Raw genomic sequence first — 17,745 nt, 5'->3', positions numbered from 1 at the left:
AATCGGGATCCCAGCGAAGAACTCAAGCCATGTCTACCCCGAAGGATCGGGTCCCAGCGAAGATCTCAAGCCGTGTCTACCCGTCCTATCCATAGTCAACACCACATCACATGCACACCAACGCACTCACACTGCTCCAAATTTACCACAACAACATCCATGGCACTTTAACAGTTGTGAATGCAACATAAAATGTGCCTAGAGATTAACTACATAGATATATGCATATAAGTGATGCATGGGCATGCTTGAACATATAATAATATCGAAATTACAATTAAAATTAATATTTTACTCACAGAATTGATAGCAGTCACTGTGGCTGCTGGGCAGAGGAAGAAGGCTGTCCCGGCTCACCTAACAATTTTATTACAATTATTTAATACAATTGACCAAATACGTCCTAAGTCGTGCCAAAAATCCGGCAGAGTCTCCCCTATACCTAGAACCTACCCAACCTGCAAATGGGTTTAAAACACACTTCTATATCCACCATACACCCACAACTCAATCATATCACACAGCCCCTCCTGGGCCCATCCAAACAGTCATCAATCACAACATGTAAAATTACAGTTTAGTCCTTATAATTGACCCTTTTTGCAAAAACTACCCAAATAAACTCTAAAAATTCTAAAACTTTGCCCCGCGGTCCTTAGCAATATTACTAGGCTAATGCAAAAAAGAATCATAATTTTCTGAGCTATCACGAATATTTTATGGATTTTTAATCTCATTTAAGCACTAGAAAATTACAAAAAAGTAAAGTTCAGGTTTACCTATGCCGATTCTGACTCAGGGGATGCGCTCGGGACGTCTGACAATGGTGGGGTAGCCAAAATCTCAATCCAATTCGGAGACCCTTTTCGGTAGCCGGTCTGTCTGGCCGAAAATTCACAGACCCGGACAACTGTCAAATTTCCGCTAATTAAAGATACCTACACGAAGCCCACAATACAGGGGTTAGTATATAAATTTTACGAAATTTTCTAAGCTCATTTAATGCTCAGAAAAACACTACGAAATTTCGTGGAACCCACCGAAAAACGGTATCGGAAAATTTTGAAATTTATATTGCCGCGTAGCTCTCGACGAGTGGAGCGCTCTGGTACTCTCGGTTTTCTCGTGGGATTCATGGTTTGCAAGAAATTTAGCCCAAAAGTCAAAATGGGCTAAAACTTCCCAAACAAAAATTGGACAAACCGCTCGGTGGATTTTGGTGTTCTTGGTGTCTATGGAAAGCTCTCAAGGTGTAGATGGTGTTTGACACAAGACCCGGCTCAATCGGTGGCCGAATCGGCTGGATTTTGGCCAGGAAGACGAAGCGGCACGCTGCGCGTCGCGCGGCTTTGCGCGCGGTTTCCCGACGTTCCAGGCGGTAGCCGGCGATGGGGGGAGGCTGGGGTGGGGCGCCAGAGAGGTGGGGAGGGCTGGGTGGCGGCTGACCGGCGAGGGGAGGAGGGAGGAGAGAGAAAACGGGAGAGAGAGAAGGAGAGGTCGGGACGCGCGCGAGGAGAAAGGGGAGAAAGAAAAAGGAAGAAGAGTCGATCTGATCCGGTTCGGTTCGATCCGATCCGGTTCTGTTCGATTCGGCCAGTCCGATTTAAGATATAAAATTTTGAATTTTTACTCTGCCTTGAGACCGAAAACGAGGTCCAAAAATTTCGAAAAAATTCTAGAAAACTCAGAAAAATTAGTAGACTCCAAATATATTTTTTAGTTTTTGCCACGTGGTCTTTAAATTAATTTTTAAAAATCATCAAAGTTTTTATTTTCGGAAAATCGAACCCGATTTCTAAAATCTGAAAAATTTCAAATAATTTCCTAAAATTCAAATAAAATATAATATCAATATTTACCCAAAAATAATAAATTTAAAAATTAGGGGTGTTACAATTTTATTGACAAAATAAAATTTAAATGATTGACTTGTTTTAAATTGAAAATAGATGAACCGACATGTGATCAAAAACTAATTTCTAGTTCACCCTATTCTTTAATGATTGTATCTCCTGGTTATGATGTAAGGAACTTCAGCTGGCCGCCACTCTGTAAAAGCTTGAATTGTTATGCTTTTCCATTCTAAAGATGTGCAGATTTTGGATTGTTGGAAGTGAGTTGTTTGAATTTTTCTTTTTAATTCTTGATTTCTACGATATTCTGGTTAGATATAATCTCACGAAGCCTTAATACTGCCAAACGTACGACTCTATTCCTATAAGAAGTCAGTAATGAACATTATAAAGAACTTGGCAAATGGCGATGACATTCTAAATTTATGAGATATTTTAAGGCGAACATACTTTTTAATCTTTCTACAACGACAATTATTATTTTTGGCAATCTTGAAATAATATATTATAGTTGTTCTTGATCATGTTTATTGAGTATTCCTTCCATTTATGTCTGAATTAGAAAGGAACTCGGGATCATGCAACGCTGGAGGAAGGTTTGGCAATGGAGCTTGAAAGTTGAGATATTGAATCACTCTTCCGGCTGTAGGCCTATCGTTGGCTGTTGGGTGCACGCACCATAAACCCACTATCATCAAGCATTCAATTTCTTTCGGATCAAATTCCTTCTTTAATCTTTTGTCAGATGAATCAAGAATTTTTCCTGCTTTATACTTTTGCCAGACGTCCTTTAACAACTGTCGATGATCATTATTATTTCTGAAATTCCTCACTCCACAGGCAATTTCCAAAGCCACAACCCCAAAGCTATACATGTCCGATTGTGTAGTTGCCCTCCCATCTCGTCGGAATTCAGGGGCCACATACCCAGGAGTCCCCACTGGATTTGATCTTTGAGTCCTCAACTGAGTGTTCACAAACCTGGAAATCCCAAAGTCACCAACTTTGGCTGTGAAATCTTCACGTAACAATATATTTCCTGGTTTGATATCCCTATGAAGTACACGTGGCTCTGCATCTTCATGAAGATATTTAAGAGCTGAGGCCAAGGCCAAAGCTGTACTGTATCTCACATTCCAAGGGAGGGTTCTCCTATTGCCAAAAAGATGATCATGAAGGCTACCTTTAGGCATGTATTCATAGACAAGCAAGTACTCATCTTGTTCATGACACCATCCCATGAACTGCACCAGGTTTCGGTGTCTTAAACTGCTTATAATATTCACTTCATTGATGAAAAGATCCTCTGATTCAGCATCAATTTTCTTCACAGCAACTAGGCGGCCTAGCTCTCTCAAGAATCCTTTGAAAACAAGTCCAGATCCACCTTCGCCTAACTTTCTATCATTTGCAAAGTTATTGGTAGCCTCAGCAAGTTCTTGGTAACCAAATTTTCTTGGCAAAGCTTTTCTGCCAATATCAGTATCTACAGGAACAGGAATTGGGGGACAACATTTGTTCTTTACAAACAGTGAAACTCCACCAAGAAGCGCCAAAACGCACACACAGGCTAGAGCAATAAGAGCAATAGGCAATATCCTACGTCTCTTCAGTTCACCTTTTTTATTATTTGCAACTTTGGTTCTCAAATTTGAAGAGAATGCCCATGAATTGATTTGGTTTCTCTCAAGATACTGGCCAGTAGATGCTGAGAAACCAATGGAAACCCACTCAGGAAGAAGTTCCATTAGATCAATGACATAAGAAAGGGAATTGTTGCCTGTAAAAACTAGATTTTCATCATAAGTCCACAAAACACTCAGGTTCTTGGCAGTAGCATTGTAACTTATCCCAACTTTAGCAGTCTTGCCACTGTATGAGCCAGGATCCCATTTAGCATAAACAGCAGAACGAATCGAGTTATTGTTGATCCCAACATGCTGCACTGGTGGATCCCATTCTTCATTCACAAAGGTATCAAACTCAGCCATGACTAATTGGTTTCGAGACGCAGCATCACTTGTAGTGGTGTTAAATAATCCTAGGAACCCACCAGGTGAATTGGTTGGAATTGAGTTGCCCACAGAAGAAAGGAAAAAGACAATGCCATGGCCATAGGTATCAGCATTAAGAGTATCAATAGTGAAGGAGAAATTGGTAGTGAAATCTGTAAGTGTCCTGGTAGAGGAGTCCCATAGGTGCAGAGGCTCTACATAAGTAGCACGGCCAACGTGACATAACCACTTGACCGAGTTCATTTCAATAGCTCCAACAATTGGTGCGGCATCACCTTCATAGATTATGTTGTTTGCACCAGGATCAAACCGATCTATACTGAAGGAAAGTGCTTGAGTATAGTCTGCATAAAAATGGAGAAAGTGGGTAATAGTGATGAAAAAAATTATGCGAGTGTGAGAGCTCATGTAAAGAAAACAAGTTGCTAGTTTGGCTGCAGACATTGTTTTTGCAATGAATTATCCAGCGAATAATTGTTATATATAATCAGAAATTTTGAGTCTTTCTTGGAATCGCCCCTCCTATCCTCTTGCTTTTCTGACTCTAGGAAATAAGATAATTAAAGCAAATGGACAAATTCAGTTGCGAATTCATCCGAACAAAAAATCGACAAATCCAATGAGCTTGGTCGGCCAACACTATAGGACAGGGAAATCACTTGTTCGCATATGGTATAATTCTTCTGGGAGTGCTGCAATTCTTCTGGTAGTTCTGCTCGCCATTCCAGCTGGTCTTGATCATACTTTGGCTTCACTCTGGATGTCACTTTGCAGCAATCTGCAGTTCGTTTCTGATAATTTTCTGGTTCTGGTTCATTTGGGTATAGGGTTATGCTGGTTCTTCCGTTTTATTGTGTAATTTCCAAGCTCTTTGTATATTTTCCAGGTTTTTTTTCATTTAACGTCATAAGCCTTAAGTTGAGATTTTTGGATTGTCATCAAGGTTACAGAATGGCTTATTTTGTTAAGTTTTTCCTGGATTTGATTATTAATAAAATCTTATTTATCACAAAAAAGAAAAAGGGAAATCACTTGGCTACCTGCTTAAATTTTTAATTCTTTTGTGCTCAAGTCTTGTTAACCATAGATTTAATCTCCAAGTATTGATTTCATCGCCATGGCTGCTATTAACGATCTAGTTAATCACAAATTTTGTTGTACTGTGTGCATGCACAAAACTTTATTGCAGAAAGTTCCTGGAAATTAAAAATCAATCAATCTCCAAGAAGTTGCTACTTTATTATTGATTAATATAATTATAATTAATAATACGCAATTGATCATTACATATATATATTTTTTTAATAATAGAATCAGTATTACATTGGTTTTAATAATAGAATCAGTATTACATTGGTTTGGACAAGTTTCAATTTTCCAGCATATTCTCAACGTAGTTGGTGATATAGCAGGTGGCAAAAAAATTGGTTATTTAGGAAGTTCAGATAACTAATCTTCACCGCTAATAAAAGCAACCTGCTAAGAATGAAATTAGTGTGAGAACAATTAAGTTTCATGATTTGGGGGAGAATCCAAAGCCTGCAGAGAAGTATATCTAAGACGTCTTTCCAAGTCTTCTTGTTGCAAATACTGCCAAAATAATGCACATCAACCACTAATTACAGTAAAATTTGGTAAATGGAAAATTTTAAATTCAAGACCTTCACATCACTTACCGCAAAATGGAGAGACCAACCAAACTACACACTTGCAAAGTTAATGCTTTTGGCTATGCCACTTAAGCAACAAATATAAGATAAAGCAGAAATTTTGGTAAGATTATAGTAAGTAGTTTAGATCAGTGACCAAAGTCTAGAATTGAGAATTTGCTGCAGAGAATGTTAGATCCTGCTCGTCAATGTGGCAGCTCTGGCAGAGATGCTTCAAACTGAACATTTTAATTACTTCCCCTGCCATAGCCCTTTCTTTGTGTTTTTGGAGACAAGCTCCTTGTGAATGATCTAATGGAGCAGTGACTGGTAACTGAGTAATTTCAAAGGTCGGTGGCAGCAGAATTTTATTATGAATATAATATTTTATATTGGAATCACCATAGAACATGAATGCACACATAAGAAAGTTGGCAATCACAATTTCAATGAAGAAATAAATCATTATTTCTAAATTTTGTGGAGTTTTTCATCCTACTTCTTTTCACATTAATCTTGTCCTGCAAATGCTGGCTCCAGAGTGAGTCTCGGCCCCATATATTCCATATTTCATCTCCTAGAAAGGACATGTACTTGTCTCGCAGGAAACAAGACTGTTCATGTTAGTTGCTCCCTAATCAATGAATCACTTGAAGGTGTTTAGGAAAATTGGTCAATGTCAAATGGAGAACTAAGCCATTTTCTAAATTTTGACATTGGAAGAGAAGGGATCTGTAAGGAAACCATATGAGCAACATAATCCATTCACCATTCACCATTCACCATCTGCAAACAGCCTAACTCTAGCCTTAATTGACTCGATAATTATTCACATTGTTATACATTTGCCCATTATCATCTTGTCCACTGTGATAATTTTCTTTTTAAGATATATAAATCATAAAAAAGGGGCATAACTAAGAGAGAGAGAGAGGGAGGGAGGGCGAGTTTTATTTGATTCTGCCAGGCAATTCACAAACCTTCCACCAAGTGACGGCTGATCCATTAATATCACATGGTTATTAAATAATAAAAAATAATTTAGGCAAATGACAGGAATGTTATTAAAAAATGTTTGTCCTGAGAACAAAATTTAGTAACGTACATTGTAACTGTGCAATAACTCAATCACAGCAGAAACAACCCCCTTTCCCTCCGTAGATATGTCTAAGCTTGGGTCCTCAATCTTCCTCCAGAGAAGCTTGTCAAGTTCTGCCCGCAATTTCTGCAAATCGCCATTATCAAAACCAACAATTATCACCTTCAAGATGCTTCATATGATTAAAAGTTTCAGATTAAGAAAAGGTAAAAATGAGGAGAAAAACATGCTAACATTATCAAACAGTTGTAAGCTAGAAGAAAAAACTAAGCTTTACCCGTATCAACTCTAATACGCTCTTTGATGCAGAGAAATGAAGGTAACCTCCAAGCATGTCAATACCTTCCCCCTGATTGCTGGGAATAAGACTACCACCAAAGAGAAGCAAAGCATAATCTGATATGTTTGTTGAGTCTCGAATATAAATGCCACTTGTTTTCACCTTCTCACTATAAACCATGTATGGCAGAGGGAAAAGATGAACCCCAGCATTTACAGATGCAGGATGTATGTCAACTTTCCCAACTTCTTTAGTGTAGAATGCCGTGCGCTTTCCTCTTCTTTTGCACTGCACAACATTTGGGTAAAGCCCAGCACAAAGGATTGCTGACACCATCTCTAAGTCATGGCTGTATTGATTGTAAGCCTACATGAAGCATATACACATCTATAAATAGATTGCCCTGCAATTCTTCCTATTTCAGATAGATGCACACAATGAAGTAATTATACAGATAAAGCTCAGAAGAAAAGATGTTAGAGATGGTTCACCAACAGAACTATCAAATCAAAGTTCATTGAATGGCACCACAAAAAAGGGATTCCCATTAGGAACATGAAAAATTTGAAAATCTAGTAGCTTACTCCTGCACCCCTTGATTTGTCAACAAAGCCAATGTCTGTTAGCAGGTTGAGAAATTGCTCTCTCATATCTTCCATCATCTGCAGAGTTATTGGGGATAAAAAATTCTCCCAACAAAAAGCTCTTTCATTTCGATTACGTTTTGCCTCCCTATATCCTTCAAAAGCTTTAACAAGTGCGATGTGATCACTGCATTAAAGAGCATCCACATGTGTTTTTAGCAATATGATTACAGTACATCAGAAAAAGGTCCCACATTGCCATCAAAATGGAGCATGATGAAAAATTTCAACAAAACCTGCAAGAATCACCAGCAAAGGATCTTTTAGCAGCATCAGCCTCATTTTTCCTATCTATTGGAAGAACAAATGGATCACGATGAGCAAGAGCAGCTGCAATTGTTAAAGCAGGATTGAGGCATTGAAAGACAGACCCCATCAGAAGCATCTTTCCAATATTTGGGTCCAGGGGCAGAGTACAAAGATGGCGACCTGTTATAATTATTAATTTAGACTACAGCAGATATCCCAAAGCAAAAGAAATAAAAGAGAGACAATAAAGTCAAAAATTACATACCAAGTGGAGTAAGCTCCTCATTATCATCTAAAGCCCCGATGGTTTTAAGCAGTTCAATAGCATTTTGAACAGAAAGAGGATCTGGTGGCTGGAGCGCCTTTGCCAAAAATGATCCAACAGCTCCTAGCTGTAAGCTTTTAATGTGCAGACATAGCTCTTGCAGAGGTGTTCGGAGAATTTCAGGCAACTGATACTGAAGCATTGCATCATGGATAATTTTTGGATACAATCTATAACAAACTCCAGGTTGCACACGGCCAGCTCGACCTCGTCTCTGAAATTCATCATATCAAGAAAACAAGAATCTTTTAATTTCTGGCTTTCAAGATTAGTTAGCCGCTGCAATATTTAAATAAGTAATCATAGAAACTCATGCTTTTTATGGTACTACTGAATACCTGATGTGCTGAAGCCTTTGAAATCCATGATGGTAATAGACAAGCTAGCTTGTTTAGAGCATCATAACTGGTTTCCTTTGCCTTTCCACAGTCTACAACATACACAACATCATCTATGGTGATACTACTCTCTGCAATATTGGTTGCAAGAACTATTTTTCTGCAAAAGTAGATAAGAGATATTCAAAATTAAGGAGGGAGAGGAGAATCTAAAGTTTTTTGTAACCAACAAGAAATTAAGGATTTAAACTCACATGCAACATAAGGTACCATGAAATCCCTACCAACAAAGACAGGAGCAGGTAAAATATAACTTTTTACAAGCTTGTTCTACAGCAAGATCACAAGAATCATTTATTATTTAGGCAACATCTTGCGCTGTGCAGTGGCCAGATTTTCTTATTCAAATAGCTAGACACAATATCTAAACCCCACTAGAATCTAAATGAGACTTAGAAGCTTTTGAGTTTTAAGCTTAGCAATGGCAATCTCCAATCAAACACAAAGGTATCATAATTAAATTAGTAAGATCTCATTATTTTTGACTCAATGTCCATTCACTTGAGTTATCCTACGGAATGCCTAAAGTAGCTCACTAATGAAATGATCAAGAAGTTACAAACCCATAATTGTCAAGCTCCCCTCAAAATCAAGGGAATTTTTTTTTCGTGTATATCTGCTGCAAGAGATAAACCATGAAGAACTAATGATGTAAGAATATTACCGCTTGTTAGGGGGAGGACGATCAAATATTTCACGTTGGTTGATGGTAGGCATTGAACCATGTAGAGGAAGGACTAAAAACTTGCTTTGGTCTCCCAAAAGTTTGTTTCCTTTAATCCGATCAAGTAGCTTGGAAATCTCATCCCAGCCTGTAAGAAATACAAGAATTGCACCATCCCCTTCATGGAGACAAATAAATTCAATAGCTGCCTCCACCTACAAAACATGTTTTGACAATAATTATTATATAAAATGATTTGAAAAGACTAATAAAACAACAAAACTACCATTTGATGGATGCAGCAAAAATTAAATTGCACAATGAATGATACAGCAAAAGAAGATGCAGAGTGAACACAAATCACATCATAAAGGTTACTATCCTTCAACATTAACAATAAACAGAAGCAAGTTACAAAACAAAATTTCCATTAAAACAATTCATCAGGATCAGATACGCAACAAAAAAAAAATCCTTAGGCTATGCTTCTTTTTTCTTTTATTTGGATTTAGTGGAGGCATAGTGGATCAGATAATAACTGGTTGGCCACATAACAGGGGGTAGCTGTCTCCCTTTCTCACCATAATGGTGAACAATCTTAGAATAGGTCGATGGATAAACTCAAGACCTCCCCACTTCCTGCACCTTAAAGGCGTAGTAAGGTTAAGACGAATTAGGCTATTTTTCTTAATGAGGAAGGAAATGAATCTAGTCAATAATAAAGGAAAGATGCATTAAAGGGAGGAATTGTATCTTGACAAGTCAAAATACATTTTCCTTCTACCCTTCTATCCTCCCAACCAAACACCGCATCAGTGAAGAAAGGTTCTTTTGTTAAATTGAAGCAAATGCATTACAATTAATTTCTAAAAGTACATACCAGACCCAAGTCAAGCGGTGAACCAGACCAAGCTTCAAGAGAAAGTCGAGTAGATGCACTGTAATTCTTGTATTTAGAATCAATATCAACATCCTGCACAAAAACAAAGCAAAGGCCCAGTGAGTATTAAAAGAGTTAATAATAAGCTCCTTAAGCTTAAGAAAGATTTCTACATTCATAATTAGTAACAAATGCAGATGATCCAGAAAATTATTCTCCCAAATATCAAACAATAAATTCAACAAGAACAAACTACAGATCATCACAAAAACAATGATTGTTTTCACTATGCCTATGAATGTCAATACCCAATTCATAAAAAATTACATTGAGATTCTGATGCAATAATCTCGAATCCACTGTGCACATGCAAGACAAAACATGATGCCATATGCCACATTTTAAATGTAATTTTTCTTTTCAGTACTTGCCCTGCATTTTTGCATTTCTTTGAGGCCTAAGTAATTCAAGTTGAAGAAAATTGATGCGGAGAAAAAGTAATTTTTATATATAAACATCCAATGTTCATCCTATAAATACAACATATTCATGATATATTCAACTCCTTGAAAGATATAAGAGAGAGAGAGAGAGAGAGAGAGAGAGAGAGAGAGAGAGAGAAGCAGAAGTTATAAGATTTGTAGCTCAGAGAATTGGAGCATTGCCTCAAATAATTCAGTCAAAGGATCCTTCTTGGAATCTTGCTCCCTCCTCCTCCTCCTCCTTGAATTCCCCTGAAAGTTGCCAGCCTCTGATTGGATTTTATAACGAGATTTCTCCAATATGTCTTCTAGAAATAACTCAGTCACAGGGAAAGTCAATCCCTGCCAATATACCCAAACAAATGAACAGACAAACGATGATGAACAAATATGATAACTGCATATTCAACACACTCAAAATACCGGTATATGAATAGTTGGGGCATTTCCAAAGTATTTTGAGAACAAGTTGGCATTGATGGTTGCACTCATTAGAATAAGACGTAAATCTGGACGCCGAGGGAGAAGGTCATGCAAAATAATTAACAAAAAGTCCTCATTCATGCCCCTTTCATGAATTTCATCTACTAACAAATGGCTTACACCAGTCAAATCTGGATCTTGAACCTGTAGTTAACATAAAAAAATATAGAAAACAAGATATCAAGAATGTGCAAGAATATAGAAGCTCATGTGTAGGCTACAAAAAGGAATAATTAAGAAAGCAGAAAGCTTAAAAATTAGAACATCCTTGGTTTTTTGATTCAAAAAATCTAGGATTTCACTTTCAATATCAAAGCCACTAACAATTCACAAGCTGGTCGATAGAAGTTGCACCACCAAGGTTACACAATAAAAATAAAATTAAGCTTAAGATTCTAGACAATTTCCAAATACAGAAAGGTTAAGAGCTAGACATGGATACAAACACCCAGGAAGAACTAATCAACACATAAGCCTCATAAAAGAAGTGGAAGATGCAAGTAACAACAATTACCAACTGCCGGAGTAAAACACCAGTGGTGCAAAATAGGAGCCGTGTTTGAGCAGAACTTTTTGCCTCCAAGCGAATCTGATAACCAACAGTTTCACCAAGATTCTCTCCCCGTTCAGATGATATTCGAGCTGCAACAGATATGGCAGATATACGACGGGGTTGTGTGCATATTATGCTGCAGTCAGCACCACGCAGACTTGCTATCTCCTCATCTAATACATATTGAGGTAGCTGTGTTGTTTTACCACAACCCGTCTCTCCTGAAACAACTAAAACCTGCAATTTTAAAACGCCAATAATGAGAATCTACTAAGGATTATTTTCAGAAGATTCGTGAAAGCAAAAGTTTCTCCTCATCCATTAAAAGTTTTAATGATAATGTTGGGGAGGAAGAGTGGGGGCTGGGGAGCAGAAAAAGAGAAGAAAATATCAAAATCTCCAATTGGATGGTAAGATGATTTATTATTCATGTTATAGACATATCAGTGAGAAAAAGATACTGCTAGATAGTTATGCTCCATTCTATGCATCGAAGCATCCAAGTAAAGTTGTTTATTGCATCTATCACAAAAATATTTCTCTGTTATCTTCCCCTAAAATTGAAGGTTACTTTATTCAGGCCTAAATGAAAATTTATTACAATCTCAAGAGCATGAATCATATATCATCTTTCAAATATAACCTCTTATGTAGAAAAATATCATCTCAATGCATTGTGATTCACCATTACTTTTCAATATAGGTATTAATGCAAAATTTTATTTGATAATCTTAATCAACACAAAAAATACACATCAAACTAGTATTGAATTCCATACCTAAACCATGAACTTTGTTTAACAGGAAATAAATGAACAAATATCACTAAAACAGTTGTGCAATTTGTGGAACCCAAGGAACATAAAAAAAAAAAAAAAAAATTGTTATTCATGACAATTATTAAAAACAATTTATTACAATTTGATGGGGATAAAGAAAAAATATACACCTGATTTTCAGAAACAGCTTTCAGAAACTCGCCTTTCACTTTGAATGCAGGGAGCTTTTGCCTAAAAGACTGCAATTCCTTCACACAATTACTTGCCTGAAAGCAAGAAATAAATGACAGGGGAAATATTTCAACATCTGAAATGCCAATTAAATTTATATAAGTAAACAAACATCACCAGGAAGATATGGGTATTTCATGTGTATAGATAGTAAAAAATGATAACATCATTAAAAAAAAAAGATTAGCCAATCTACCATCATTTTATCCTGCCTCTGCTTTAATTCAATACTGAGTTTCTCCTTAGCAGAATCCGGCTCCGAGGTAGATATGGGTTTCGTTATCTTTAGACCACTTGATGGTTGTCTGTCCGCCTGACCAGATGCTGCAGCAGAGTCAGCAGGTGCTGCTCTCTGCGAGCTGTTCAAAAGATTTCCAACTCTCCTCTCAGTCTCAGTAGACATTCGGATCTGTAGAGGGAACTGAATGAGAATATTTTAACCAACAACGGCATTCAAGTTTTCTACAGTTGCATATTTTTACCTCTTTCTGTGTGGATCCATGACGCTCGTCAAGATCAGCCCGATAATTTGGCAACGGAACTTTGCTAACCACAAGAGTCTTGCCTTTATTATATGCATGGCTTCCTTCCCACAAGCAAAATTAAGAACACAAAAATTATAAGATGAAGCTTCATGGTGAATAATTAAGCATGCATAATAATGAAATTACTTGTTGAGATCTGCTTCAACTTGTAAGAGAGGAAACAATGCCACAAATCAATTAAATAGCCATAAAATTGGAGTAGACTTTTCAAATATTCAACAACCATGCCACATGATAACAATATTGCTCCAAAAAATTAAGATACAATATACATTTTAAATTTGAAAGATATTAGATTAGCAAGGAGGAGAGAAAGGAAACGTCAAGATCTCAATCAAGTTAGGTGCATTAAGGATAAAGAAGGAAAAGTGCTGGTGAAAGATGAGGACATTAAAGAAAGATGGAGAAATTATTTTAATGATCTCTTTAATAATAGTCAAAATAGTAATAGCGTGAATATAGATTATAGAACAATAGAAAAGAATGTGAATTATACTAGAAGGATTAGATCTTTAGAAGTAAATGAAGCACTTAAGAGAATGAAAGTGGGTAAAGCCTGTGGACCCGATGAAATAGCAATTGAAGTGTGGAAGTGTTTGGGAGATATGGGAGTGTTTGGGAGATATGGGAGTGGCATGTTAATTAAATTATTTAATAAGATTCTAAACTCAAACAAAATGCCTGATGAATGGAGGAGGAGTATTTTAGTACCTATTTTTAAAAATAAGGGAGACATATAGAGTTGCTCAAACTATAGGGGAATTAAACTCATGAGTCATACTATGAAGTTGTGGGAGAGAGTTGTGGAGCATTGACTACGTCATGATACTTCTATCTCTCTCAATCAATTTGGTTTCATGCCCGGTCGTTCAACTATGAAAGCGATCTTTCTCATTAGAAACTTGATGGAGAAATATAGAGATGGGAAGAAAGATCTACACATGGTTTTTATTGATTTGGAGAAGGCTTATGATAGTGTTCCAAGAGATGTCTTATAGAATGTGTTAGAACAAAAGAGGGTATCTATTAGATACATACAAGTGTTGAAAGATATGTATGAAGGAACAACTACTATTGTGCGCACAGTGGGAGGGGACACAAGAGATTTTCCGATCTCAATTGGATTACACCAAGGATCAGCCATAAGCCCTTACCTTTTTACATTAGTTTTAGATGAATCGACGAAACATATACAATAGAGTATTCCTTGGTGCATGATGTTTGCGGATGATATTGTTCTGATAGATGAGACACGAGAATGAGTCAGTAGAAAGCTAGAGCTTTGGAGAAGTACTCTAGAGTCAAAAGGTTTTAAGTTAACTAGAACGAATACATAATACATGCATTGCAAGTTCAATGAAGGCCAAACTGGTGATAGGAAATGAGTTAGTTTGAATGGAGTAGTACTGTCCCAAAGTAATCACTTTAAATATCTAGGCTCAGTCCTTCAAGTAGATGGGGGATGTGAGGAGGATGTTAGTCATAGGATTAAAGCCGGATGGTTGAAGTGGAGACGTGCCACGGGAGTTTTATGTGATCGTAAGATTCTCAATAAGTTGAAAGGAAAATTTTAACCGTACAGTCATACGACCGGCTATGTTATATGGTAGTGAGTATTGGAGAGTTGCAGAGATGAGAATGTTAAGGTGGATGAGTGGCCATACTAGACTAGATAAAGTCCGTAATGAGAGTATTAGAGAAAAGGTAGGAGTTGTGCCAATTGAAGATAAGTTGAGAAAAGGGAGATTGAGGTGATTTGGTCATGTGAAGTGTAGACATACGGAGGCTCCAGTTAGACAAATAGAGCACATTAAGTTAGAGGATTGAAAGAAAAAAAAGGGGTAGACCTAAATTGACTTGGAGGAGAATAGTACAACATGGCCTAGAAGCATTATACATCTCTGAGGATTTATCCATATAGTCGACCCTAAATTTTTTGGGATAAACGCTTAGTTGAGTTGAGTATACATTTTAAATTTGAGTGTGTCTGTATTTCTGTCTTGGCATTCATGATTGGACCATTTCCTGAATTTTCATTCTACTAATTCCAGACACATGACGATGGTGAGCAGTTGAAATCACTTACAAGTAAAGACCCAATTGATAAGCCATGTCAGAGAGGGTTTGCTGGTCATCACGACTGTAATTACGCTTTACAATCATCTCCTGATCTCCTCCATTCTTCATTTTCTCCATCTTATTCCACCATTCATTCTCATCAAGAACTTCCATCTAAGAGGCATGAAAAGCACACAAGGTATACATACATAATATAAAGAAACTAAATAAAGGAAATAATAATCCTGACTGTGCATTGTGCCATTATCTAAAGAATTAAGAGGCATAAATCTGTAATTGCTGATGTCAACAGAGAAAATATAAAAGTGAATAAGTCGGCCTTTTAACTTGCTTCAACTCCTGAAAGGCACTGAAAATCCATGAGCTGTCTCCATTCCCAGTATGAAAAATTCTATGTTTATACTTAGAACTCACTTTTCCTCTTCTAAGCCCTGTTTTTTCCCCCTTTTTTTTTGGAAATGTTTTCGAAACAATCATTCGATAGATTTTACATTTCATTTTCATTAGCAACCAACTTATAAAAATAAAAGCCTAGCATTTCCCTTGTCCAATTCAACTATACAGCTCACTTGATATTAGGTTCATCAAGCATTTCCTCGTGTTATTTTAACTTATAACCAAAAAGCTGTTGAATCAACTAAAACCCTAAAAAGAAAATAATCAGAAAACCTCATTGAAACACAAATACCTCAACGGCTTTCTGTCTCAAGCGCTCCGCTCGCCACACTGGGTCCCACCACCGCTGCTCACCACGTCCTCGTCCTCCTCCTCCTCCTCCACGTCCTCCGCCACCGCGACCAGGTGCGCTACTACTGCTGCCGCCGCCGCCACCTCGGCGGCCGCCCTGGAAGTTAGGACGGCGAGACATGGCGAGAGTTGAGATCTGTCGGCGAAAGGATAGGAAGGTTGTCTCAGAAATGGGCGCGGCTAGTGGCTGGAGTCGTTTGGAATTGAAAGTGAGAGTGAAAGAAGAGTTAGCGCGGAGCAAGCGCAGAGACATTTATTTATGAGAACACATAAAACGCACTGTAGGAAGTGGATGAAGCGAGTTCCGCGTGTGCGAGTGGTGGCAATGGCAATGGTGCTCCTGACGCGTAATTGCACATGGCTAGCTACTGCCTTCGTGCAGAGCAATTACAAATTGGAAATTTGTTAAAATAAACATCTAATAAATTCAAAATTTTACATTTAAATTCAAATAAGTTCGTTCTTTAAAAAAATAAATATTCTGAATTTTTATTAATAAAGATTAATTTTATATTTTAAATATTAAATTTTTTTTATCAAAATAAAAAATTAAAAACAAAAAATCTAAATTACAATAAAATAAAATTTTAAGGATTAAATTATTTAAAATTAAAAAGAAGTAAACTATAATGTTAATTTGTTAACAAAATTTAAATTTAAGGATTAAATATTTACTAAAAATAAAATTATATCATATTATATATAAATAAATAAAATTTTTATATTATATTATATATAAAATTATAAATAGAAGGTTAGATTTATGTATGGATAAAAATAAATATTTTTTAATATTTAAATTATATAATATTAAAAATGTTAATATTATAAAAAAATAATCTAAAATATTTAAGAAAATAAACAAATTCATCACAAAATGGTAAAGAATAGCTATTCTAGAAAAATTATTCCATGGATTTAACATACACACTCCTTACATGCGTATTAGACTCATATTGTATATTTAAGAAATAATTAAAATTTTGAAAACATAAAGTGTATTAATTTTTAATACATCTGGAATATTCTATCTTAATTTTAATTTGGCATGCCTGTGTGGTGCTATTAGTGTCTCTACCTCCATTGAAATGTTTTTTACCAGTGAGTTAAATTAAGAATTTTAAAAATATATCTATAATTAAAAATATATTTATTTATATAAAATATTTTTTAATAAATTTAAAAGAAACTAGTTTTTTTAGAACGTGTATTCATATCCATTATACATATTTATAATTTAATTTATATATATTATTTTTTATATATAATATAATATTATCATTAATATATTAATTTTAATAACTAATTAAATTTATTTATTTATTGTCATAATATCAAGTTATATTATTATATTTTACTATTAATTAAACTTTATTTGTATTTTACATTTTTTTATTTTTTTAGTTTGCTAGTCCTAAAAATATTAGATTATATATATATATATATATATATATATATATATACTACTCTCTTTGGTTCTATTATTTATATAGGTTATGATTTATTTGGATCTACTATTTACATATATTTATATAGTAATTTAGGGTTAAATCATTTTCTCTTACTGTTATTAGCAATACAAGTATTATGTTACTTTTATACATAGCATTAATAATCTCTTATCTATGGTAAACTGTAACAATCGAAAAAAAAAAAAAAGATGGGACTTTGGCGTGTCCACTGTCACTGCCAGTTTTTTCAAAAAAAAAAAAAAAAAAAAAGAGGTCAAAAATCCGGAGGAGGACACCCCCCCCCCCCAAATTTCTCTTCTTTCCTCTCCTCCCCTCTCT

The 17,745-nt window shown here is 35.9% G+C and overlaps 2 protein-coding genes across 4 annotated transcripts; both read right to left on the bottom strand.

Annotated features, from left to right (window-relative positions):
- Window positions 1-1,902: 1,902 nt before the first annotated feature.
- Window positions 1,903-6,294, bottom strand: LOC110650654 (L-type lectin-domain containing receptor kinase IX.1-like). Its single transcript, XM_021805721.2, has one exon. The coding sequence runs from the start codon at window positions 4,310-4,312 to the stop codon at window positions 2,381-2,383; it is 1,932 nt and encodes a 643-aa protein (XP_021661413.2). The 5' UTR covers window positions 4,313-6,294; the 3' UTR covers window positions 1,903-2,380.
- Window positions 6,295-6,488: 194 nt separating this feature from the next.
- LOC110650653 (DExH-box ATP-dependent RNA helicase DExH1) lies at window positions 6,489-16,330 on the bottom strand. 3 transcript variants are annotated; one of them, XM_058143675.1, is made up of 16 exons: window positions 15,897-16,330; window positions 15,216-15,361; window positions 13,067-13,166; window positions 12,781-12,993; window positions 12,524-12,619; window positions 11,536-11,811; window positions 10,962-11,165; window positions 10,722-10,880; window positions 10,057-10,149; window positions 9,177-9,391; window positions 8,453-8,612; window positions 8,055-8,328; window positions 7,777-7,969; window positions 7,481-7,667; window positions 6,894-7,262; window positions 6,489-6,742 (listed from the first exon to the last, which is right to left on the bottom strand). In XM_058143675.1, the coding sequence occupies exons 1-16, from the start codon at window positions 16,206-16,208 to the stop codon at window positions 6,611-6,613; spliced, it is 3,129 nt and encodes a 1,042-aa protein (XP_057999658.1). In that variant the 5' UTR covers window positions 16,209-16,330; the 3' UTR covers window positions 6,489-6,610. The 3 variants fall into 3 exon arrangements, with proteins under 3 accessions (XP_057999658.1, XP_057999660.1, XP_057999659.1); XM_058143677.1 differs by lacking the exon at window positions 15,216-15,361 and having other exon boundaries at window positions 13,067-13,170; window positions 15,897-15,911; XM_058143676.1 differs by lacking the exon at window positions 15,897-16,330 and having other exon boundaries at window positions 13,067-13,170; window positions 15,216-15,360.
- Window positions 16,331-17,745: the final 1,415 nt, after the last annotated feature.

The sequence above is a fragment of the Hevea brasiliensis genome, chromosome 3 (assembly GCF_030052815.1).
Source record: "Hevea brasiliensis isolate MT/VB/25A 57/8 chromosome 3, ASM3005281v1, whole genome shotgun sequence".
Classification (NCBI taxonomy): domain Eukaryota; kingdom Viridiplantae; phylum Streptophyta; class Magnoliopsida; order Malpighiales; family Euphorbiaceae; genus Hevea; species Hevea brasiliensis.
This window is presented reverse-complemented; position numbering and strand designations above follow the sequence as displayed.